General features: G+C 42.9%; 1 protein-coding gene across 3 annotated transcripts in view; it reads right to left on the minus strand.

Moving 5' to 3' along the window:
- Positions 1-25,769, minus strand: part of LOC126095093 (EF-hand calcium-binding domain-containing protein 4A-like) — an 850,382-nt gene that overhangs the window by 7,020 nt on the left and 817,593 nt on the right. For all 3 annotated transcript variants that reach the window (XM_049909810.1, XM_049909791.1, XM_049909801.1), the window contains 4 exons: positions 23,561-23,713; positions 15,686-15,839; positions 2,430-2,529; positions 2,238-2,331 (listed from right to left, as the gene is read on the minus strand). In XM_049909810.1, the coding sequence (XP_049765767.1) occupies positions 2,238-2,331; positions 2,430-2,529; positions 15,686-15,839; positions 23,561-23,713 (501 nt within the window). The remainder of the gene's footprint in view (positions 1-2,237; positions 2,332-2,429; positions 2,530-15,685; positions 15,840-23,560; positions 23,714-25,769) is intronic.

A 25,769-nucleotide genomic window follows, 5' to 3' on the forward strand; every position in this document is an offset into this window, starting at 1 on the left:
TCTTATTTAATCTCTGTTTGCTATAAACAGATTTTGAATAAAGAAATTAGTTTATTCTGGTTATTTCCATCCATTATTGAGCTGCAGAATAATTTTGTAATGAAGTCAGTATACAAGAATACTTGTATCAGAATACAGAAGGGTATTAATTCTACAACTGCAGATAATGTTAAAAAAATGAGTAGTATGGCAACTGCTACACAAGACATACAGATATTTATTAATGCCCTTTTCATTACTAGTATTTGTAGTTTACCAAAAAACAGTGAAAACTTGTAGAAAAGTGGAACTGAAAACAGCCTCTACTGAGGCTTCCTATCAGAATCAAATGCACAGGTACACACACGTTCAGTAACTCACAACAGCCTAATCCACGTTTCATGGGTGACGCAGTGGAGTTTAAGAGTAAATTACAGAACTTTCCTGTATGTCAACTTCTGCGGCTCCATTGAAGAGCATCTTCACAGAAAACTATTAAAATGAATCCTCTAGGTTAGTTGACACACTTGTTCTGATGATCATGTGCTCCTAGAATGAAGCTTCCATGTCATACTTTTCTTTCAATTAACTTGCCCATAACCTGCTCCACATTGTTGTATTTCACTCTCATATTTTTTATAATCACTAAACACAATATAGGTAAATAGATCAACTACAAAATTCTCAGAGTGACATTAATTATGTTATTTTCCCTCTGACATTTCTGTCAGCAGGTCAGTCATAAAAGCACATGTCAAAGAATGATGAGCATCAAATCTACCCTGAATGGAGTGCCTTTGTCATTTTCATCATTTGTGTTTTCAAGCACTGCTCCTAAATGGCTTGTGTAATGCTTACTTTTACAGATTCCTCCAGTGCCCAAATACATGTGGAGAAAATACATTGGCTGCAGTTTTAATTTTTCTCACATTTATTACATATGTCAGCAAAAAAATCAATATTATTGCTTACTGTGTCATACACGTCCAAGAAATCAGATGCTACCAGTGAAATGAACCGTTTGTATCTTTACTGTTGATGTAGTCTTAGAATGTATGTGTCAAATGCAAGAATATTAGCAGAGGGTATGTAGAAATGAATGCATTATATGTGGATGAACATGGAGGAACTGAGTAATAAATCTACTCACAAAATCTTAGTCAATTAAATTCAATTAAATTTTTAACTAAACAGTAGTTTAAGTAGTTTTTAAACTGGACAGTAGTTCATCTGTATGCTATCGATGGAAGTATATATAAGCATCAAAGTGAAAACTGATAACGAAAAGATATTTTCCCTCATATGATTGATGGGAGGGGCACAGAAAAGAATATTCATGTTATTAGACCCAACGTATCACCCACAAATCTACATCTACATCATTACTCTGCTATTCACAATAAAATGCCTGGCAGAGTGTTCAATGAACTACCTACAAGCTGTCTCTCTACCGTTCCACTCTCGAACGGCACACAGGAAAAACGAGCACTTAATGTTTTCGCAATCGGAGGAGAAAATTGGTGATTGAAATTTCATGAGAAGACGGCTACTCAGATTGTCTCCTATGTCGTTAATATAGATCAGGAACAATAGAGGGCCTGTAACACTTCCTTGGGGAACGCCCGGTATCACTTCTGTTTGACTCGATGACGTTCCGTCAATTACTACGAGCTGTGACCTCTCTGACACAAAATCACGAATCCATTCGCACATCTGAGGCGATACTCTGTAGGCACGCAGTTTGGTTAAAAGACGCTTGTGAGGAATGGTGTCGAAAGTGTCCTTGAAATCTAAACATATGGAATCAATCTGATATCCCCTGTCGATAGCATTCATTACTTCATGAGTATAAAAAGCTAGTTGTGTTTCGCAAGAATGATATTTTCTGAATTCGTGCTGACTACATGTCAATAATTCGTTTTCTTTGAGGTACTGCTGAAAAAACTCTTCCACAAAGGTTATTTTGCACTCACTGAGCAGACATGTGAATGAATGTTGAAGAGGCAAGTATTTCAGTGATTTCTTTACGAATAGTCTACTTTTCAGTTACGAAAGACCTGCAAGTCAATGGCCATGTGCATACAGAAGATGAAGTGATGTGCATCTGATTTGATCATTTGGAAGGGGTGACAGAATTTGGGTGAGACTGAAATTAATGATGCGTCAGCATAATAGAGGATAGGTGAGATTAAATTTGTTTAAGCGTGGAGAAGTATTGTCCCGTTAGTAGCTTCAGTACCGTAAGGAAAATGACTTACCTTGTAAAACTCCTCGTCATACTCGTAGTCGTCCAGAGAGCCGACGCTTAACATACTCGTCTGTTGTGCCCGTGATTGTGAAAGACTCGTCTTTCTGAAAAAAAGAACGAAGTAGTTAAGACATTTAGGCATACAGACTAGAGGCGGAGGAGGTGAGTCGCATGGAGCGAGTTGGTGGTGTCTGCGAGTTACCTGGAGCTGGAGAGGCGCTCCTCAGATGTGGTCTGCTGATCTCGACAGGAGGTAAGGGTGTCTGCCATGCCCCGGACCATCTGCAGCTGCTGCACCAGCCCTGCAACGTTCAGTGGCGCCACTAAGTGCCGCAGTTACTCCGAAGGGCCAGTAACAGAGCATTTAATCTTTCTCCAGACCAAGTGACATCGTATTAATGACGAGGAAAATGTCTGGGACAGTAATTGAAGATATCCTAAGAATTAAAACATGGGCAATATTGTTACTGCACTGTATTAAGTTTACATGCAGCCCACATATACAGGGTGAGTCACCTAACGTTACCGCTGGATATATTTCGTAAACCACATCAAATACTGACGAACCGATTCCACAGACCGAACGTGAGGACAGGGGCTAGTGTAATTGTTTAACACAAACCATACAAAAATGCACGGAACTATGTTTTTTAACACAAACCTACGTTTTTTTAAATGGAACCCCGTTACTTTTGTTAGCACATCTGAACATATAAACAAATACGTAATCAGTGCCGTTTGTTGCATTGTAAAATGTTAATTATATCCGGAGATATTGTATCCTAAAGTTGACGCTTGAGTACCACTCCTCCGCTGTTCGATCGTGTGTATAAGAGGGCACCGAATTACGTTGGAATCCAAAGGGAACGGTGATGGACCTTAGGTACAGAAGAGACTGGAACAGCACATTACGTCCACATGCTAACACCTTTTTATTGGTCTTTTTCACTGACGCACATGTTCATTACCATGACGTGGAGGACGCATAAATTGGCCAGCCCGTTCTCCTGATCTTACACCTCTGGACTACTTTCTGTGGGGTACGTTAAAGGAGAATGTGTACCGTGATGTGCCTACAACCCCAGAGGATATGAAACAACGTATTGTGGCAGCCTGCGGCGACATTACACCAGATGTACTGCGTCATGTACGACATTCATTACGCCAGAGATTGCAATTGTGTGCAGCAAATGATGGCCACCACATTGAACATCTATTGGCCTGACATGTCGGGACACACTCTATTCCACTTCGTAATTGACAATGGAAACCACGTGTGTACGTGTACATCACACCTCATGGTAATGTACATGTGCGTCAGTGAAAAAGACCAATAAAATGGTGTTAGCATGTGGACGTAATGTGCTGTTCCAGTCTCTTCTGTACCTAAGGTCCATCACAGCTCCCTTTGGATCCCTACGTAATTCGGTGCTCTCCGATACACACGATCGAACAGCGGAGGAGTGGTACTCAAGCGTCAACTTTAGGTTACAATATCTCCGGATGTAATTAACATTTTACAATGCAACAAACGGCACTGATTACGTATTTGTTTATATGTTCAGATGTGCTAACAAAACTAACGGGGTTCCATTTAAAAAAACGTAGGTTTGTGTTAAAAAACATACTTTCGTGCATTTTTTTATGGTTTGTATTAACCAATTACATTAGCCCCTCTCCTCACGTTCGGTCTGTGGAATCGATTCGTCAGTATTTTATGTGGTTTACGAAATATATCCAGCGGTAATGTTAGGTGACTCACCCTGTATACAGAAAATCGAGGGGAAATTGTAGAAAAAAATAGCAATATCTCACTAAAATTTGTAGATCTAAAGGAGGCTTTGGGCAATATAAGAAGGCGTAATGCATTCAAACATCTTCTGAAGAGAGGGGCCAAAGCGTATTCGATATACACACAAAACGCAAGTAGAAACAATAAAAACGGAAATAAAGAAAGGCCAATGTCTCGTTAAAAAGGGTTTACGGAGGTTTCCCATTTAAAGCAACTGTCATTCACCTTTTATGCCGAAGAAGTGATGAAAAAAATGGAACAAAATTTCAGGAGAAAAATAATACAGCATGAGGAAATACAATGTTAGAGACTACACGTGGCATGTGAGGCGAAAAGTGAGGTATACTTACATTTCTTAAAAGGAATGGACAGCACGGTTCAGAATGTAGCTTACGGACGGACAAAGCAAAAAGAGCAGAATATATAGGTTGAGTATACTAGCACAGAGAAGAGTAAAATATTAGCACAAGGGGGGGAAAAATGGAAGACAGAATCAGATCAATAGCGAAATTAATTAATTAGAGAGAGAAAATGAATTGTGTGTGTGTGTGTGTGTGTGTGTGTGTGTGTGTGTGTGGGTGGGTGGGTGGGTGGGTGGGTGGGTGGGTGGGTGGGTGGGTGTGCGCGGGCGAGAGAGAGAGAGAGAGAGAGAGAGAGAAAAGCAACAGCACAAGGTTGTTAGGTGGATGTTAAGGTGTTCAGGAATTCGCAATTCGCCAGAAATTACTGATGGAAACTGCAGAGAAGTTGAAAAATGATCACGAACCCAGCTTGCTTGCATTCAGAGATGTTAGCAGTAAACCCTTCCGCAGCTTTCGATGCTTTAAAGAATCGAATTCCCAAAAATAACAATGCTTCAAACGTCTGATTACAAATGACTTAATTCGTTAAATATCTGCTGCCAAGCATACAAATTCTTGATCGCTGAAGACGGTAAAACATTAATTGGTTTTGTTAATTTCGGATTATTCATCCAAGGATTGATGGAAACTTCATAACCAAACTGGTAAGCTAAAAAGGTGTCAACCCCTTTATGTGCTCATGTATGACCTTTTTGGCAAACAGCTGCGTAATTTATGCTCCGTTTTAAGAAAAAGTATTTGTTCGTATCGCTCCATGTTTATAACTTCATATCTCCTAAGCCATGTGTCGCACTATGATATAATGTTGCAGGTGTGTTCAGGGGTATACGTGGATGCTTTCTGCAATATGTTTAGTAGTAAAGACATATTAAATATAAATGTCATGGCTGATGCATAAGTTTTACCGCATGAACTACGGAAATATTCTAAACCATACTTTTTTTTCCTTTCATAATTTTCTAGTTGGTGTCGGCAAGAAAACGTTCCGGAGAAGTTTTAAATTACGTGTAAAGCTTGTTGGAAGATGGATGGTACCCTTATTCTCAAATACTTGATGGATATAGTCTGGGTAATTGGTAAGCCATGACACCCTACCTCAAGACATGTAAACAGTTTCTAACTTTAATACTTGACTTCTTTTGGTGAACCCTTAATTTTATATTATACATTTTAATGACCAGGTAATAGCAGTATTTAATTTTTTTAAAATTCGATCATTATTAAAAATACTGAAAAATCAGACTTTCGTTGCTCCTGGAAGCCAATACACTGGCGCCCTGCAACTGGGACTAGGTTTCTTTCAGCCATTTAGTTACGCAGGGTGTCCGAGGAGGAATGGTTCAATACTTACGGATATGACACGAACGATCATTCGAAGCAATAAATTCTATTAAACATGGGCTCCAAACTGCTTGCCTTAAGAGCTATGATCATTTCTTCATCTTCGGTACTGGAATGAGATTTTCACTCTGCAGCGGAGTGTGCGCTGATATGAAACTTCCTGGCAGATTAAAACTGTGTGCCCGACTGAGACTCGAACTCGGGCCTTTGCCTTTCGCGGGCAAGTGCTCTACCATCTGAGCTACCGAAGCACGACTCACGCCCGGTACTCACAGCTTTCCTTCTGCCAGTATCTCGTCTCCTACCTTCCAAACTTTACAGAAGCTCTCCTGCGAACCTTGCAGAGCTAGCACTCCTGAAAGAAAGGATACTGCGGAGACATGGCTTAGCCACAGCCTGGGGGATGTTTCCATAATGAGATTTTCACTTGCCCGCGAAAGGCAAAGGTCCCGAGTTCGAGTCTCGGACGGGCACACAGTTTTAATCTGCCAGGAAGTTTCATATCAGCGCACACTCCGCTGCAGAGTGAAAATCTCATTCTGGAAACATCCCCCAGGCTGTGGCTAAGCCATGTCTCCGCAATACCCTTTCTTTCAGGAGTGCTAGTTCTGCAAGGTTCGCAGGAGAGCTTCTGTAAAGTTTGGAAGGTAGGAGACGAGGTACTGGCAGAAGTAAAGCTGTGAGTACCGGGCGTGAGTCGTGCTTCGGTAGCTCAGATGGTAGAGCACTTGCCCGCGAAAGGCAAAGTCCCGAGTTCGAGTCTCGGTCGGGCACACAGTTTTTATCTGCCATGGAGTTTCATCTTCGGTACTGTCAAACAAGCCTCCCCCACTGCAGCTCTTTTCTTCCATATTTTGAGAGGTGGCAGCACAGAGCAAAACAAAAAAATATGTCCAGCAAACATTTGCCCTAAAGTGCAAAGCTTAAGAGCTACGAGCACTTGTTCATCTTGGACACTGTGGGCCACATCTCTTCTGCTGAACAAGTGTTCACAGTTCTTAAGGTATCCGTTTAAGTGCCCATGTTACCTGAACTTTTTTCTTCGATTGATCGTTTCCATCATATCCCTGAATATTGGCAATTCCTCCTCGGACATCCTGTATATACAATGAGTAAAATAAAACCATGTAACGCCGGAAATGCATATCCTCCTATTTCCATCTATTGTACTATAAATTTGTTTTCCTTATTTTTGTTACCTGAATATATGACATTTCTGTGTCTTTACATATTGTAATTGTTTTACTATTTGTATATATATATTTATGCATTTATGTCGATGTATAATTGGTTTGTTTCGTAAATGTTATTTGTATTTTTACGCTGGATCTTGCCTAGGGGAAACTGTTATCGAACGATTATATCGATAGGTCGTGTGAAGAATCAAAGTATGTAGGATCTTTGGTAGTGTTAACTCTGCCTCGTGGAGCGCGGGCAGAGCAGAGGGAGTCTGGCTGGGGTGGTGCAGTGGAGCAGGTGTGTTGTGTGAAGCTCCCGCGAGTTGCCGCGATTTCGGGGTTTGGCAGAATGTAATTGCGCTCGACTTGCGATGATAGTTTCTGACATGGTGTCGCGGACGGGAAGCATTAGCTGGCGCACATCAAGAGCCCGTTTCGTCTGGTGACCGTGTCGAGAAGAAGGCGCGCCAACATCCAGCTTCAGCAACAGCGACGGCCGACAATGAGTGACTGTCGCCACCTCCTCGATCGACGGCTTCAAACCTTCAATCAGCCAACAAGGAAGACCGGAAGCACGTAAAGTTTTAGAACTGTATGGCAGACCTCAGTTTTTCAAACTTTTAAAATTGTTGCATCACAAAATTACAGCAACTTAGCATGAACGTTTGTTGCTCATTGTCCCAATTGCATTACCATGCAGGGTCCCTTCCTTTTCCGGAATGAACCCGAGTGTCGTTGAAATTCAAACGCCAGCATCATTCGATTTCACTGCTTTAATTTCAAAGTTCAGTTAAGGTATTCATAGCTGGCTACAATATTTAGATTACACAAGCACAAATTAAGAGTGCGAGTTTTGTTGCCGTATTTTAGCTTACCTGTGACTGCAGCTCAGCTTGGTACGTACTAAATTTTACTATTGTTAATTGTTCAGAATCACTTAATTCAAGTTCAAAGTTAAATCTCTTATTTCTAAATTGCGTAGATTCAAGTAGCTTTTGAAATCATTGTTGAGGTAGTCCAAGACTAACCGTATTTTATTGAATTTCGATGTGCTTCAGAAAGAAAGCTCACTATTAACTTCAGTCACTAAATTAACTTTCGATTTTCCGGTTTTATTAATTCTTTTGCTAAATTAAGTCAGAGTGTAGCGAAATTTATTACTTCTGACAAACTTTCAGTTTTCACACTACACGTGTCGACCTTCAGTTGCCACGCTTCTAGCGCTAATTATATGTGTAATAACCTTTCTTTTTCAGTTACTATAGTAATTGTCCTTAGGACTGGCGACCGTAATTTCCCTCAAATCTCAAAGATCTAATTGTCACCAATCAACTGTTAACGTGACGACCGCACATTTACTTTCTTTATTAACTTTACCCCTTTTCAAAATTAATTTCCACCAGTTTCATTAGCATTTTTCCTTTCATTTAGATGTAACCCTTTCCTCCCTCTTTACCGACAGATTAACTTCGGTGACGATTGCTTTTCCCAAATTTCCATTAGGTACACGCGGTTTAATTTTTCACTGTCATTAAGGTTGATAAGTGAGGGGGAGGTTACAACCATACTGCAGTATATATTACGCGTTGTAAGACAGGCAGTTCAGCTTAAATGATACGCCCCGGATGTCGATGGCATGTTGGGTCGCCTGTCTCAGCGCACGTGAAATATGAGGGGCTTTCAGTACGTAATGAAATACCTTCTTTCTGAATAAAGGTTGGTTTTATTCAGTATTTCAAGAAACCGTATTATTCCCCATTCTTTTGGCTACAAAACCCAATTTTAAACATAATCTCTGAAATAACAGTACTAATAGTATGAATATATAGGTTCATCATTTGTTTCTATTTAAAAATTCGTCAATGGAGTAGAAGGAGTTGGCCACTAGTACGTCTTTCAGGCTCCGTTTAAACTGATCTTTATTTGTAACTAAATTTTTCATGTTTGCTGGCAAATTATTAAAGATGACTGTTACTGAGTGGTGGGCCCCTTTTTGAACTAAAGTAAGTGCTTTTAAGTCTTTGTGCAGATCATTTTTGTTCCTGGTATCGTATGTATGAACTGAGCTGTTTGTTGGAAAAAGAGATATATCATTTAGGACAAATTTCATTAAGGAGTAAATATACTGAGAGGCAGTAGTTAGTATACGCAGTTCTTTGAAGAGGTTTCTACAGGACGTCCGTGAACTTATTCCACAAATAATACGTATTACACCCTTTTGGACTCTGAAAACTTTTGTTTGACTCGAAGAGTTATCCCAAAATATTATACCATATGACATTATGGAATGAAAGTACGCAAAGTATGCAACCTTTTTAATTTTTATGTCGCCTATGTCAGCTAACACTCGAATTGCAAATACAGATTTGTTAAGGCGTTTCTGCAGTTCTGTGGTGTGCTCCTCCCAACTGAATTTATTATCAAGTTGTAATCCCAGGAATTTAAGACAGTCAACATCTTCTATCTCGTCTTCTTCATACTTTATGCATATGCTCGGTGGAAACCTCTTACAGGTTCTGAATTGCATATAGTGAGTCTTTTCGAAGTTTAATGTCAGTGAGTTGGCTTTAAACCATTTATTAATATCCATGAAAATATCATTAGCAGATCTATCTAGAACTACACTCGACATGCTATTTATTGCAATACTTGTGTCATCTGCAAACAAAACGAACTCTGCTTCTGGCAGTGTAACTGATGAGAGATCATTAATGTACACAAGAAAAAGCAATAGCCCTAAGATGGATCCTTGTGGGACACCACACGTAATTTCTTCCCATTCTGATGATGACTGATGGCTTAATTCACTAGTCACTGCACTGACACCCTTTGTTTCCTGTTAGCGAGGTATGACTTGAACCATTTTGCAGCACTGCCCGTGACACCATAGAATTCCAATTTATTTAAAAGGATGTTGTGGTTTACACAATCAAATGCCTTTGACAAATCAAAGAAAATACCTGCTGCTTGTAATTTGTTATTTAATGAATTAAGTACATTTTCACTGTAGGTGTAAATAGCCTTCTCGATATCAGAACCCTTTATAAATCCAAGCTGTGTTCTTGATAATATGTTATTTGTGGTCAGATGGTTGAGAAGCTGTTTGTACATTACTTTTTCTAAAAACTTTTAGAATGCTGCCAAAAGTGAAATCGGTCTGTAGTTTGATGGTATCTCTTTATCCCCTTTCTTGAATAGAGGCTTAACATCTGCATATTTTAGCCAGTCAGGAAATGTCCCAGTTATAATTGACTGGTTACACAAGTAACTTAGAATTGTACTAAACTCACAAGAACATGCCATAATTAATGCGACGGCCTTGCGCCACCTTGTTGGGAGGGCCCGTATGTCCGTTTGGTACCTCTCCACTGGTCGTTATCGGAGCCAACATCTTGTATCAGTGACCTCCTCATCGTCCACGTACTGCTTCCCGCGGAGTGCAGCCTTCACTGAGCCAAATTTTAAAAAAATGTCGGAATGTGCGAGACACGGGCTGTATAGCGGATGAGGAAGTACAGTCCAATGGAGTTTTGTGAACTCCTCTCGGGTGTGTAGACTTGAGTGATGTCGTGCGTTGTCATGGAGAAGGCGCGTTCGTTTGCACTTTTGTGGCGACGCACACACGTTGCAGGAGTTACAGCAGTGTGTGGCCAGGCGTAACGCGAGATGTCTTATAGGTTTGCACAACCTAGCTGCGATGATGACAGACGCCTTGCCCAACGACACAGGTCTCCGTAAATATGATGTAAGCCCCTATGAATTTATGCAATGCTATGGTTTCCGAGGGCCCAGGGAATGACCTGGGGGGGGGTCTCTCCAGACATCATGAGACTCTGGCATAAAATGGGGGTGATACGCGATTACAAGAACTCAGCAAGAGAGCTCTCACAGCCTCTGTCACCTCAATTCTCCAACTTCCTACCTACACGTGGTGCCCCTGTCAAGCCGAGCAACTCAGCGGAAGGTTGGGCAACCAACCCCAGCAGGAAACTGAGTCGGTGAGCAGATAGGAGTTGGAGGACAGTGGAAGGCAACGGGAAACCACCACTGAACTATCCCAAGAAAACCCCATGGCTTCGCTCAGCTCAAAATGTTCCGGAGGTTCAAGTTCCCCGATCGGATCTCCAGGGGGAACCAGGTTGAGAGGAGCTTCACGAAGAGTAAGACGGTGCAAAGAGAAGCACTGCATAGGAACATGGAATGTAAGATCCATGTATCAAGGAAAACTAGACATAGTGAAAAGAGAAATGGAGAAAATTAACATCGACATATTGGGAATAAGTGAAATGAGGTGGACTGGCATGGGAGAACTTGCTTCGGATGGCCATATGGTGTATTATTCTGGGCACGATAACAACAGAAGTAATGGAGTAGCCTTCATAGTTAGTGATAAAGTGAGAAAAGCTGTAATGGGATGCAAATATAAAAATGATAGAATGATGTCCATCAGACTTCAAGGTCAGCCCCTCAACATCACAGTAATTCAAGTTTATGCACCAACAACCGATGCTGAAAAGGAAATTATTGACCAGTCCTATGGAGATTTACAAGAATTACTACTGTCAACACCAAAAAAGGATATCGTCTTCATAGCTGGAGATTGGAATGCAAAAGTGGGAAATGAAGCTGTAGAAGGCATAACAGGGAAATATGGTCTTGGTGCAACAAATGAAGCTGGACAGAGACTCCTAGAATTCTGCCAAGAAAATTCATTGATAATTACTAATACACTGTTTCAACTACCAAAACGACGCCTATATAACTGGACTTCGCCAGATGGCCATCACCGGAACCAAATTGATTACATACTTTGTAATCAGAGATGGAAGAGCGCGGTTCAATCAGCTACAACAAGACCTGGGGCTGACTGCGGATCAGATCATGAGCTCCTGATTGCAAAATTTCGGCTGACACTTCAGAATGTAGCAAAAAGTATCCCAACTTGCAGATACGACCTTAACTCTATAGCCTCCGACTATGCTGTAGAGGTACAAAACAGATTTAATGTATTACAGCCGGAGGACAAAAGCTCGCAAGAGATGTGGACAGAAGTAGCTAATACTGTCAAGGAGGCCGCAGAGAAACACATTCCCAAGAAAAGGAACAGAAGGCTAGATGGCTATCAGTTGAGGCACTGCAAGTTGCAGAAGAACGAAGGAAAGCAAAAATCAAGGCAGATAGATCAGCTATGTTTGAATTAAATAAAGATTTTCAGAAATTAGCTAGAAGAGATAAAAATATATTCTTTAATGAACAGTGCAAGGAAGTTGAAGATAGTAACGGAATGGGGAAGACGAGATCTTTATAAGAAAATCAGAGAAATTAAAGGAAAATTCCAGGCAAAAATTGGAATGATAGAAACGGGAAAGATCTGAGTGAAGCAGAGGATGTTAAGGAAAGATGGGCAGAATATGTAGAAGACCTATACAAGAAAGAACTGCATCATGACAGGGCTCCTACTGCTGATGTTAATGTTAATTTAGAACTAGACCCAGATATTTTGGAGAGCGAAATCCAGTGGGCCCTTGAAAATATGGCTGATAACAAAACTAGTGGACATGATGAAATACCAGCAGAATTGTTTAAAGTCACTGGAAAGGATGCAGTGAAAGTGCTGCACTCAATATGTCAAAAAATATGGATCACGCAGCAGTGGCCAGAAGACTGGAAAAGATCAGTATTCATCCCCATTCCAAAGAAGAGAAGTTCTAAAGAATGCTCAGATTACCGAAGAATCGCACTTATTTCACATGCTAGCAAAGTTATGTTGAAAATCTTACAAAATAGACTTCGCCAATATCTAGATCGAGAACTACCAGAAGAACAAGCTGGATTTAGGAAAGGAAGAGGAACTAGAGATCAAATTGCTAACATTCGGCGGATTATGGAAAAAGCGAGAGAATTCCAGAAAGATGTGTACCTCTGCTTTATTGACTACGCCAAAGCTTTGACTGCGTCGATCACAACAAATTATGGAACGTACTGAAAAACATGGGTGTACCAGATCACCTCATTCATCTGATACGGAGTTTATACCTTGACCAAGAAGCCACGGTGAGAACTATGCATGGAACAACGAAATGGATAAAGATTCAGAAAGAGGTCCGGCGAGGCTGCATACTGTCACCGTACCTATTCAGTCTGTATGGAGAAAATGTTATGAGGAATGCGAGGCTAGATGAAGGAGAAACAGGAATTAAAATAACTGGAATAAATGTAAACAACCTCAGGTACGCGGATGATAAGATCCTGTTGGCAGAAAGTGAAGAAGAATTGAGAACACTCTTACTGAAGGTGAAACACGAAAGTGAAAAGGCCGGTCTTATACTGAATGTGAAGAAAACGAAAATTATGGCAACTACACCTACCAATTCGTGGGATATAGCAGGAGAAACCATGGAGGTAGTGACCACATTCAGTTATCTCGGTTCCCAGACCTCTGCTGATGGCGACTGCAGCCATGAAATCCGGAGACGCCTGTTGCTCGGTAGACAGGCGATGTCAAACCTTGACAAGGTTATAAGGTCCAGAGATATAACACTAGCAACAAAGATCCGTATTGTGAGGGCTATGGTCTTTCCAGTTGTGATGTACGGGTGTGAGTCCTGGACCATTAGAAAGGCTGAACGGCGAAGAATTTACTCCTTCGAATTGTGGTGTTGGAGGAAACTTCTTAGAGTTCCATGGACTGCAAAGAGAACCAACAGATCAATTTTGGAGCAAATTAAACCAGATTTCTCCTTGGAAGGTCTAATGTTAAAACAAAAGCTGACCTACTTTGGACACACAATGCGAAGGCATGCCTCGCTGGAAAAAACATTAATGCTGGGGAAGATTGAAGGAAGTAGAAGAAGAGGACGTCAGAGGATGAAATGGATCGATGGCATCACAGAAGCAATGTGTTCCAACCTAGAAGGTGTACGGGGAAAGTGCAAGACAGGAAGAAGTGGCGTGATTTGGTTCATGGGGTCACGAAGATGCGGAACTGACTAAATGAATAGAGAGAGAGGGAGAGAGAGAGAGAGAGAGAGAGAGGGAGATGGTTTTCCGCCAATGACAGTTTTCTGCTTGGAAGACCCCTCCGTTACAGAGGCCGTTCTGAAAACTACATATAGTGCGGCCACCTATCGGAACGCCATGAAACTATATGAACAGAAGCGCTGATATTCCGTGATGTCCGACAGCATTTACGTACTTTTTCAATAGAAACTGAACGAGAAAAAAATGTTTTGCATCAAGTTACGGAATGCCCCTCGAATATTCCAAGCTAGTGTTGGTTTACTACCCCGAATAAGATACGAGTATAAAATGTGTGTGCAGTACTGCTGCCACATGAATCAAGATGCTGTGGCTACTGGCGAGGTGACAGGGCTGTGCTCCACGTAGAGATGGGCAAAACTGTTCTTTTCAGAGATTGGATCAGAACTGTTCACTCCCTGAAATGAATTAGCTCTTTTTCATGACTCACCACTCATTTAATATAGAAAATAAATGGAAGGCACATTGCCCTTTAAACTTGGTTTATTCCAGTACTATACCTGTATTTTGATCTTATTTGATCCTATTTTGAAGTAACACAGATAATGAGTAAGAATTTTGTATTGTTTATTGAAATTTCCACGATACGACAAAGTTTTTGATTATTGATTTATTTTGCACTATCGTGGCTTTTTGGGTGATCGGAAAATGTTGTAACTTGAGATTTACATTAACAATATATTTGGCTATAATGTATTAAAATTTCATTAACCTCATACAAATACATCGCAAGCCATATATTTTTAAAGTGAACGTTTCCTTCCGAAGACGCCTAAAATCACAAAATCCGTACCAGAATAAGAAAAAAAAATATAAATTTGACTGTAAAACGAAAGTGCTGCATATAGCCTTACGCAGAATAAAACAAGGAAAATATTGGTGTATCACATTTTGCGATACGTTTATCGGTTCGCTCGTAATTAAAGCGTAAATTCGAGTGTCCATAATAAAAATCCGTTAGTAAGAGGAGTCATCAGGAACCTAATCTAATCAGTTTAAACAAATAAAAATAAAATAAAAACAATTGATGTATACATAACATAATAATGTAATATACATAGCGGTATTACTACGAAGAACAATACCCAGTGGGGACGAACTCCGATGCAGAGGCGCTGAGTCGAGCAGGTCGAGCCGCGACCTATATTACTGCGTGAGCTGAGACTGCAGGGACCAGAGTGACACCTGAGTCGCTTTGCTCAACGCTCTGGTTAGAGTCGAGACGGTGGGGTGAGCGTTGAGCGGGCGAGTTCCGAGGGTGGGGGGAGTGGTGAACTCACCCGCTCCGAGACAAATCATCCGTTCCCTTGCGAGCAGGTTGTTGCAAGTAGTTCCTATGTTATCCGCTAGGTGGCTCTCTGTCCTGTTGCTCGCATCAACTGCCCAGAGGGCAGGACGTGCGACTGAAACGATCGCCGCCAGACACTGCACGCGGCAGACGACGCACAGACACAGCACGGCATATGTGAAACACAAAATCCAATGGGGCACTGCACAATGTAGGCAGCCAAGGTAGAAGCAGGGCAGAGGCCGGCGCTGGCTGTGTTGTGTGGCGTGCACTGTGCTCTGACCAGCAGAGGCGCAGCTGATATGCTCCGTCTCTCTCTCTCTCTCTCTCTGCCGTGGGAAACGTTTGGAGCTACCGTTCTTTTTTTCTGAATCACTGATTGTTCACTCCTTTGAAAGATTCAACTCTATGAATTAGTTCAAGAGTGGATCCCCCATCTCTAGCTCCGCGGCAACCTACCTTGCTGCTCGAGCAGCAGCGCCCAGGCGAGCCGGAAGCCGGTGGCCACGTGCTGCTGCCGGTGGCGCGACCCCTGCCGCCTCGCACCCTCCGCCACGCGCTGCAGCCGCGCCGCCTCCTCCCGCTGCGCCTGCAGCCGCTGCTCCAGCTCCTCCTGCGCGCAAAAAAGCCACGCTCACAAACCTAAAATAACTCCACACCACCTCCTTCATACAAAAGGTAACCATACACAAACCTGAAACACAAATGCCGGCCACGCCCGACAGCGCATAACTTCGGTGGTCTGATGCAAACCGGTGTATCCCATGCGGCAAGGCTGTTGCCCAAACGTATAAACTCAGGGGAAAAAACCGCAACAGCAATAAATAATTAATGTGGAGTAATGAAATTTCTAGAATACATTTGTCTAGGTACCATATTTCAATGGTTAACATTGTGAGATCACAGGTTAATGAGAGCAGGAGATGAGCCATTGCAAATGTGAAATGATGGTACATTAATAGCCGGTATAAGCTCCAGAATGTTGAATGTAAGCATGTAAACGTGCATACATTGTAATGTACTGGTACCGGATGACAATCTGTGAGACTGAGTTCTATACCTGTTGCACTTGGTCAATAGAAAGAGGGTTAACGCTGTTTGCGGATGATGCTGGCGTTGTTGTCCGGTGATATGTTCAACACCTGTTAGACGGGAGACAGGTTTGACGATGGAGCAGGCCAAAGCAACATGGCGAAACTCCGTAGAACATGTTGGCTTACAACAGTGGTATGTGGGTGAACGTTATCCTGTTGGAATACACTCCATTGAATGCTGTTAATGAATGGCAGCACAACAGGTCGAACCACCAGATTTAGTACAAATTTAGCGTCAAGGTGGGTGGGATGATCACGAGAGTGTCGTACTACGAGGTGCACCGTACCCAGCACTCGAAAACGGTGAATACGAAGTGCATTCAAGTTATAAGGCCTCCGATTTTTTTTCTAATTAACTACTCACCCGAAATCGATGAAACTGGCGTTACTTCTCAACGTAATCGCTCTAAGGACGTACACATTTTTCACAACGCTGACGCCATGATTCCATGGCAGCGGCGAAGGCTTCTTTAGGAGTCTGATTTGACCACTGGAAAATCGCTGAGGCAATAGCAGCACGGCTGGTGAATGTGCGGCCACAGAGAGTGTCTTTCATTGTTGGAAAAAGCCAAAAGTCACTAGCAGCCACGTCAGGTGAGTAGGGAGCATGAGGAATCACTTCAAAGTTGTTATCGCAAAGAAACTGTTGCGTAACGTTAGCTCGATGTGCGGGTGGGTTGTCTTGGTGAAACAGCACACGCGCAGCCCTTCGCGGACGTTTTTGTTGCAGTGTAGAAAGGAATTTGTTCTTCAAAACATTTTCGTAGGATGCACCTGTTACCGTAGTGCCCTTTGGAACGCAATGGGTAAGGATTACGCCCTCGCTGTCCCAGAACATGGACACCATCATTTTTTCAGCACAGGCGGTTACCCGAAATTTTTTTGGTGGCGATGAATCTGTGTGCTTCCATTGAGCTGACTGGCGCTTTGTTTCTGAATTGAAAAATGGCATCCATGTCTCATCCATTGTCAGAACCGACGAAAAGAAAGTCCCCTTCATGCTGTCGTTGCGCGTCAACATTGCTCGGCAACATACCACACGGGCAGCCGTGTGGTCGTCCGTCAGCATTCGTGGCACCCTCCTGGATAACATTTTTCGCATTTTCGGGTCGTCATGCAGGATTGTGTGCACAGAACCCACAGAAATGCCAACTCTGGAGGCGATCTGTTCAACAGTCATTCGGCGATCGCCCAAAACAATTCTCTCCACTTTCTCGATCATGTCGTCAGACCGGCTTGTGCGAGCCCGAGGCTGTTTCGATTTGTTTTCACACGATGTTCTGCCTTCATTAAACTGTCGCACCCACGAACGTACTTTCGACACATCCATAACTCCGTCACCACATGTCTCCCTCAACTGTCGATGAATTTCAATTGGTTTCACACCACGCAAATTCAGAAAACGAATGATTGCACATTGTTCAAGTAAGGAAAACGTCGCCATTTTAAGTATTTAAAACAGTTCTCATTCTCGCCGCTGGCGGTAAAATTCCATCTGCCGTACGGTGCTGCCATCTCTGGGACGTATTGACAATGAATGCGGCCTCATTTTAAAACAATGCGCATGTTTCTATCTCTTTCCAGTCCGGAGAAAAAAAATCGGAGGCCTTAGAACTTGAATGCACCTCGTAAATTGCACCTCAGACCACAACTCCAGGAGTAGGTCCGGTGTGTGCAGCATGCAGACAGGTTGGGTGCAGGCTCTCAACAATGGCCATCACTGGCACAAAGGTAGTACCAGATTTCATCAGAAAACACAACAGACTTCGACCCTGCCCTCCAACGAGCTCTCACTTGGCACCGCTGAAATCGTAAATGAGAGTGGTTTGGGGTCAGTGGAATGCATGCTAGAGGGCGTCTGGCTAAAAGCTGTCCTTCAAGTAACCTATTTGCAGCAGTTCTCTGTGCCACTGCCACACCAGCTGCTGCTCAAATTGCTGCTGCAGACGCAGTACGATGCCCCAGAGCCATACGCCGAACACGATGGTCTTCCCTCTGGGTATTGCCACGTGGCCGTCCGGAATCCGGTCTTCTTGCGACCGTAAGTTCTCGTGACCACAGCTACCAGCAGTCATGTACAGTGGCTACATTCCTTCCAAGTCGCTTTGCAGAATCGCAGAAGAAACATCCAGCTTCTCGGAGCCCTATCACATGACCTCGTTCAAACTCTGTGCTGTGTTGATAATGGCGTCTTTGTCGTGTTAAAGGCATTTTTGATTAAAATCAACTCACCACGTCCATTCTCAAAGGTAACGACCGTTACAGCACGTATTTAAAAAAAAATGGTTCAAATGGCTCTGAGCACTATGGGACTTAACTACTGAGGTCACCAGTCCCCTAGAACTTAGAACTACCCAAACCCAACTAACCCAAGGACATCACACACATCCATGCCCGAGGCAGGATTCGAACCTGCGACCGTAGCGGTCACGCGGTTCCAAACTGACGCGCTTAGAACCGCACGGCCAACGTATTTAAAGCAAACCTGATTTGCTCTTATACGAGGCTCACTCCAAAAGAAACGCACACTATTTTTGTAAAAATACAGTTTTCATTCTGCATGTGTGAAAGTTTTACAGTCTGTACATACATCATCACAGAAGTTGGGAAGGAAAACATAGGTACAAAGAAGGTAGCTGCGAAGAAACCATGGGTAACAGAAGAAATACTTCAGTTCATTGATGAAAGGAGTAGTACAAACATGTTCCGGGAAAATCAGGAATACAGAAATACAAGTCGCTGAGGAATGAAATAAATAGGAAGTGCAGGGAACCTAAGACGAAATGGCTGCAGGAAAAATGTGAAGACATCGAAAAAGATATGATTGTCGGAAGGACAGACTCAGCATACAGGAAAGTCAAAACAACCTTTGGTGACATTAAACGCAACGGTGGTAACATTAAGAGCGCAACGGGAATTCGACTGTTAAATGGAGAGGAGAGAGCAGATAGGTGGAAAGAATACATTGAAAGCCTCTATGAGGGTGAAGATTTGTCTGATGTGATAGAAGAAGAAACAGGAGTCGATTTAGAAGAGATAGGGGCTCAAGTATTAGAATCGGAATTTATAAGAGCTTTGGAGGACTTGCGGTCAAATAAGGCAGAAGGGATGGATAACATTCCATCAGAATTTCTAAAATCATTGGGGGAAGTGGCAACAAAACGACTATTCACGTTGGTGTGTAGAATATATGAGTCTGGCGACATACCATCTGACTTTCGTAAAAGCATCATCTATACAATTCCGAAGACGGCAAGAGCTGACAACTGCGAGAATTATCGCACAATCAGCTTAACAGCTCACGCATCGAAGCTGCTTACAAGAATAATATAGAGAAGAATGGAAAAGAAAATTGAGAATGCGCTAGGTGACGATCAGTTTGGCTTTAGGAAAAGTAAAGGGACGAGAGAGGCAATTTTGACGTTACGGCTAATTATGAAAGCAAGGCTAAAGAAAAATCAAGACACTTTCATAGGATTTGTCGACCTGGAAAAAGCGTTCGACGATATAAAATGGTGCAAGCTGTTCGAGATTCTGAAAAAAGTAGGGGTAAGCTATAGGGAGAGACGGGTCATATACAATATGTACAACAACCAAGAGGGAATAATAAGAGTGGACGATCAAGAATGAAGTGCTTCGTATTAAGAAGGGTGTAAGACAAGGCTGTAGTAGCCTTTCGCCCCTACTCTTCAATCTGTACATCGAGGAAGCAATGATGGAAATAAAAGAAAGGTTCAGGAGTGGAATTAAAATACAAGGTGAAAGGATATCAATGATACGATTCGCTGATGACATTGCTATCCTGAGTGAAAGTGAAGAAGAATTACATGATCTGCTGAACGGAATGAACAGTCTAATGAGTACACAGTATGGTTTGAGAGTAAATCGGAGAAAGACGAAGGTAATGAGAAGTAGTAGAAATGAGAACAGCGAGAAACTTAACATCAGGATTGATGGTCACGAAGTCAATGAAGTTAAGGAATTCTGCTACCTAGGCAGTGAAATAACCAATGACGGACGGAGTAAGGAGGACATCAAAAGCAGACTCGCTATGGCAAAAAAGGCATTTCTGGCCTAAGGAAGTCTTCTAATATCAAATACTGGCCTTAATTTGAGGAAGAAATTTCTGAGGATGTACGTCTGGAGTACAGCATTGTATGGTAGTGAAACATGGACTGTGGGAAAACCGGAACAGAAGAGAATCGAAGCATTTGAGATGTGGTGCTATAGACGAATGTTGAAAATTAGGTGGACTGATAAGGTAAGGAATGAGGAGGTTCTACGCAGAATCGGAGAGGAAAGGAATATGTGGAAAACACTGATAAGGAGAAGGGACAGGATGATAGGACAGCTGCTAAGACATGAGGGAATGACTTCCATGGTACTAGAGGGAGCTGTAGAGGGCAAAAACTGTAAAGGAAGACAGAGATTGGAATACGTCAAACAAATAATTGAGGACGTAGGTTGCAAGTGCTACTCTGAGATGAAGAGGTTAGCACAGGAATTCGTTGCGGGCCGCATCAGACCAGTCAGTAGACTGACGGAAAAAAAAAATACATCCTTCCCGCTTGTTTTCAAACTTAGTTCAACCTGTTCTCGTGAGTGGCGCCGTCACAACATGCCTTCAAGATGGCTGCTACACTCAGCGCAACGTGCTGTCATACAATTCCTGTTCTGTGAAAACGAGACAGTGGGAAACATCCACAAGAGGTTGAAAAAGGCGTATGGAGATACTACTGTCGATCGCAGTACAGTTAGTCGATGGGCAAGCAGGTTACGTGATGAAAGCGGGCACGACAATATTGAGGATTGTCCTCGGAGAGTCAGACACTCCAGACAATGTGCAGAGAGTTAACGAATTGGTGACTGCTGACAGACGCATCACAGTGAACGAATTGTCACGCTACGTTGGGATAGGGGAAGGCCGTTTTTGGAGAATACTGAAAGTGTTGGTGTTAAAAAAGGTTTATACCACGTGGGTCCCCAGTATGTTGACAGTGGCTCACAAAGAAACAAGAACAACGGTATGCAGCGAACTTTTGGAACAGTACGAGAATGGAGGAGATGAATTTCTTGGAAGAATTGTGACAGGTGATGAAACATGGCTCCATCATTTTTCACCAGAGACGAAGAGGCAATCAATGGAGTGGCATCATGCAAATTCACCCAAGAAAAGAAAATTGAAAACCACACCTTTTGCTGGAAACGTTGTGGCTACAGTGTTTTTCGACTCCGAAGGACTCTTGCTTGTGGACATCATGCCAAGTGGAACCACCATAAATTCTGATGCATATGTGACGACACTGAAGAAACGTCAAGATCGACTGAGTCGTGTTCGACCACATCAGCAAAAGTAGGATGTTTTGTTGTTGCACGACAATGCACGACCACATGTCAGTCAAAAAACCATGGAAGTGATCACAAAACTCGGATGGACAACACTGAAACACCCGCCTTACAGTCCTGACCTGGCTCCATGTGACTACCATCTCTTTGGGAAACTGAAAGACTCTCTTCGTGGAAAAAGGTTCGAAGATGATACCTCCCTTGGCCACGCTGCCAAACAGTGGCTCCAACAGGTTGGTCCAGAATTTTACCGTGCGGGTATACAGGCGCTGGTTACAAGATGGCGTAAGGCATATGAGAGGGATGGAAATTATGTGGAGAAATGAAAATATTGTTCCTAAAGGATGTATCTACAAACTGTAAAACGTTCAAACATGTAGGATAAAAGATGGATTTAAAGAAATAGTGTGCATTTCTTTTGGAGTGACCCTCGTACAACTGCATGTAATTTGAATACACACTATCTTTCAGATCTAGGAAGATGCCTACCACATTTCGTTTATGTCGCACAACTCCTTCGTGGTGATGTGACTTTTTTCCGTCGGTGCATTTTCAGGCTGCAAGTTAAAATTGACCCCAAGTTTGCATCTTCATCCATGTAGAACACATAGGTCTCTTAAGCCATAGAACTCAATACATTATAGTGGGACGAAATCAACAGGTGTAGAGGTGATCTCTGGAGTTTTATAGGGCTATTACTGTTTAAAGCGTCGTAAACTCCACAGGCCTAATGAATACGATGCTGTTGTCTACGGGAAGTTGGCAGCGACAGCCGTCGTACCAAAATGCAGGAAGACAGTTGCATGATTATTTGTTCAAGACTCGCGGTTGACCACGAACGTAAATAAATGTAACATACTGCGTGAAATTAGGCGAAGAGGTACATTACTGTTCAATTATGTTGCTGGTGAAAACTCTCTGAAAACAGCAATAACCCTAAAATACCTACTAGTGACCATCTGGGGCAGCACAAAATGAAATGAGCACTAAGAAATAATTGCAGGAAAATGAGATGTCAGGATTAGTTTCGTTATAGTAATCTTAATGAAGAAGTAGTTCATACACGAAGAAAACAGTTGTTCAAATGATGGTTCAGTATTTTTCATCAGTCTGTCAACTTATCAGACTGGATTAACAGAAACGAGAAGATACGATGAACAGTGTTATGTTTCATCATGGGATAATTTTGGGAGTGCGTGGGCGTTATGGAGACACTGACCAAATTCCAGCGGCTGTTACTACAAGAGGGGCACTGTGTATCAAAGATATGGTTACTCTACGTTAAAAGAAGCGCTGAGCAACATGTTACTTTCTCCAACGTATTTCTTGCAATATAATCACGATAAGAATATCTGACAAAGTAGGTCCCATACGGGAGTTTAAAGACAGTTGTCCTTCCCACGTGGCATGCAAACGAAACAAACAAAAGGGAGACAGTGGCACCAGAGGTACCCTCTGCCATACACCATAGGACAGCTTGAGGAGCAAAAACGTAGCTGTACAGTCTTGTGAAGTTAGATCAATCTTTTTTGAAATATTCTGTATTTGGTCACTGCCAGGCACGGAGCACTCAAAAATTTAAGCTCTTGAACCTGAACGTGGCTGGGTGCACCAACAATAAGCTGGGATCCTCGTTAGGATACACCTACATTTTAATATGTATATAATGCTGACTATTGTATGTGTAGCCGTTTACCTTTCTGAATAAGGCGTTTTTAAAGACGTCGAAACCTAGGTCAAGAGCTTTGAACGAATTTCTTTGCATTTCACATTATCCTCACAAAGGTGTAAAAATTACGGGATTCTTGTAACCACAGTTTGGGTCTGCACCACATGATAACTGTGCTTACGTGACTGTTTTAGTTATAAAAGTTTAGAAACGTCTCGGCGTCACCTTGCGGCGCTGCAGCTGCACGTTCTCCTGGCGCAGCCTCTTGTTGTCCTCGGCCGCCTGCTGCTGTGCCAGCAGCGCCTCCTGCAGCTGTTCGTCGCGCTGACGCAGCTGTTCCCTCAGCGACGCCTGTCCCAGCCGCAACCTTTTCTCCTCCTGCCAACAGAAACACCTTATGTCAGCAATAAACAGGTGCGGACACTGGCTGACCTCACCACCCGCTGCCGAGTCAGCAGTGCCTCCCACAGCTATTCGTCATCCTGTCGCAGCCGCTCCCTCGGCGAAGCCTGGCCCAGTTACAGCCACTTCTCCTGTCAACAGAAACACCTTACATCAGCAACGAATAGCTGCAGCTTCTGGTTGTTCTCGGCTTCCTGTTGCTGGATCAGCAGGGCCTCGTACAGCTGTTTGTCATGCTGCCTCAATTGCTCCCTCAGAGACATCTGCCCTAGATGCAACCTATTCCTGTCAACAGAAACATCTCACATAGTCAGACACAGTCAGCAGTATAGGTACTGGTATTAGCTGCGATGGTATAAGCCGTGTGCATTGGGGTTCGAAGCGCTGTTGCTGTACTGTTTGTGTATGTTGTCCCTGTAGCCTGTGGAAAGAAGTAGCCAGAGGTGTTCTCAGTGCTGCTCAGTTGCCCCTCATCTGTGCCCTCACCTCTGTGACCTGTTGCACAATGGATACACCCAACATTGCCTACAGGATGTACATTAACATCAACACGAACATATAAAAGCACAAATGTCGCCACCAGCTTCCCAAACCTAAATAAACAAGATAAAAGACAATAAGACTTCTTTCATTACAATTGTCAAGCCCCACCACCTACACTTTTTGATTAATTTTGCGAAAGAAATATAATATCATTACGAGGTGCATTCAAGTTATAAGGCCTCCGATTTTTTTTCTAATTAACTACTCAACCGAAATCGATGAAACTGGCGTTACTCGACGTAATCGCCCTGCAGACGTACACATTTTTCACAACGCTGACACCATGATTCCATGGCAGCGGCGAAGGCTTCTTTAGGAGTCTGTTTTGACCACTGGAAAATCGCTGAGGCAATAGCAGCACGGCTGGTGAATGTGCGGTCACGGAGAGTGTCTTTCATTGTTGCAAAAAGCCAAAAGTCACTAGGAGCCAGGTCAGGTGAGTAGGGAGCATGAGGAATCACTTCAAAGTTGTTATCACGAACAAACTGTTGCGTAACGTTAGTTCGATGTGCGGGTGCGTTGTCTTGGTGAAACAGCACACGTGCAGCCCTTCCCGGACGTTTTTGTTGCAGTGCAGGAAGGAATTTGTTCCTCAAAACATTTTCGTAGGATGCACCTATTACCATAGTGCCCTTTGAAACGCAATGGGTGAGGATTACGGCCTCGCTGTCCCAGAACATGGACACCATCATTTTTTCAGCACTGGCGGTTACCCGAAATTTTTTTGGTGGCGGTGAATCTGTGTGCTGCCATTGAGCTGACTGGCGCTTTGTTTCTGGATTGAAAAATGGCATCCACGTCTCATCCATTGTCACAACCGACGAAAAGAAAGTCCCATTCATGCTATCGTTGCGCATCAACATTGCTTGGCAACACGCCACACGGGCAGCCGTGTGGTCGTCCGTCAGCATTCGTGGCACCCACCTGCATGACACTTTTCGCATTTACAGGTCGTCATGCAGGATTGTGTGTACAGAACCCACAGAAATGTCAACTCTGTAGGCGATCAGTTCAACAGTCATTTGGCGATCCCCCAAAACAATTCTCTCCACTTTCTCGATCATGTCGTCAGACCGGCTTGTGCGAGCCCGAGGTTGTTTCGGTTTGTTGTCACACGATGTTCTGCCTTCATTAAACTGTCGCACCCACGAACGCACTTTCGACACATCCATAACTCTATCACCACATGTCTCCTTCAACTGTCGATGAATTTCAGTTGGTTTCACACCACGCAAATTCAGAAAACGAATGATTGCACACTGTTCAAGTAAGGAAAACATCGCCATTTTAAGTATTTAAAACAGTTCTCATTCTCGCTGCTGGCGGTAAAATTCCATCTGCAGTACGGCGCTGCCATCTCTGGGACGTATTGACAATGAATGCGGCCTCATTTTAAAACAATGCGCATGTTTCTATCTCTTTCCAGTCCGGAGAAAAAAAAATCGGAGGCCTTAGAACTTGAATGCACCTCGTATTTGCGTGAACAGAT

This window comes from Schistocerca cancellata, chromosome 1 (genome assembly GCF_023864275.1).
Source record: "Schistocerca cancellata isolate TAMUIC-IGC-003103 chromosome 1, iqSchCanc2.1, whole genome shotgun sequence".
Classification (NCBI taxonomy): Eukaryota; Metazoa; Arthropoda; class Insecta; order Orthoptera; family Acrididae; genus Schistocerca; species Schistocerca cancellata.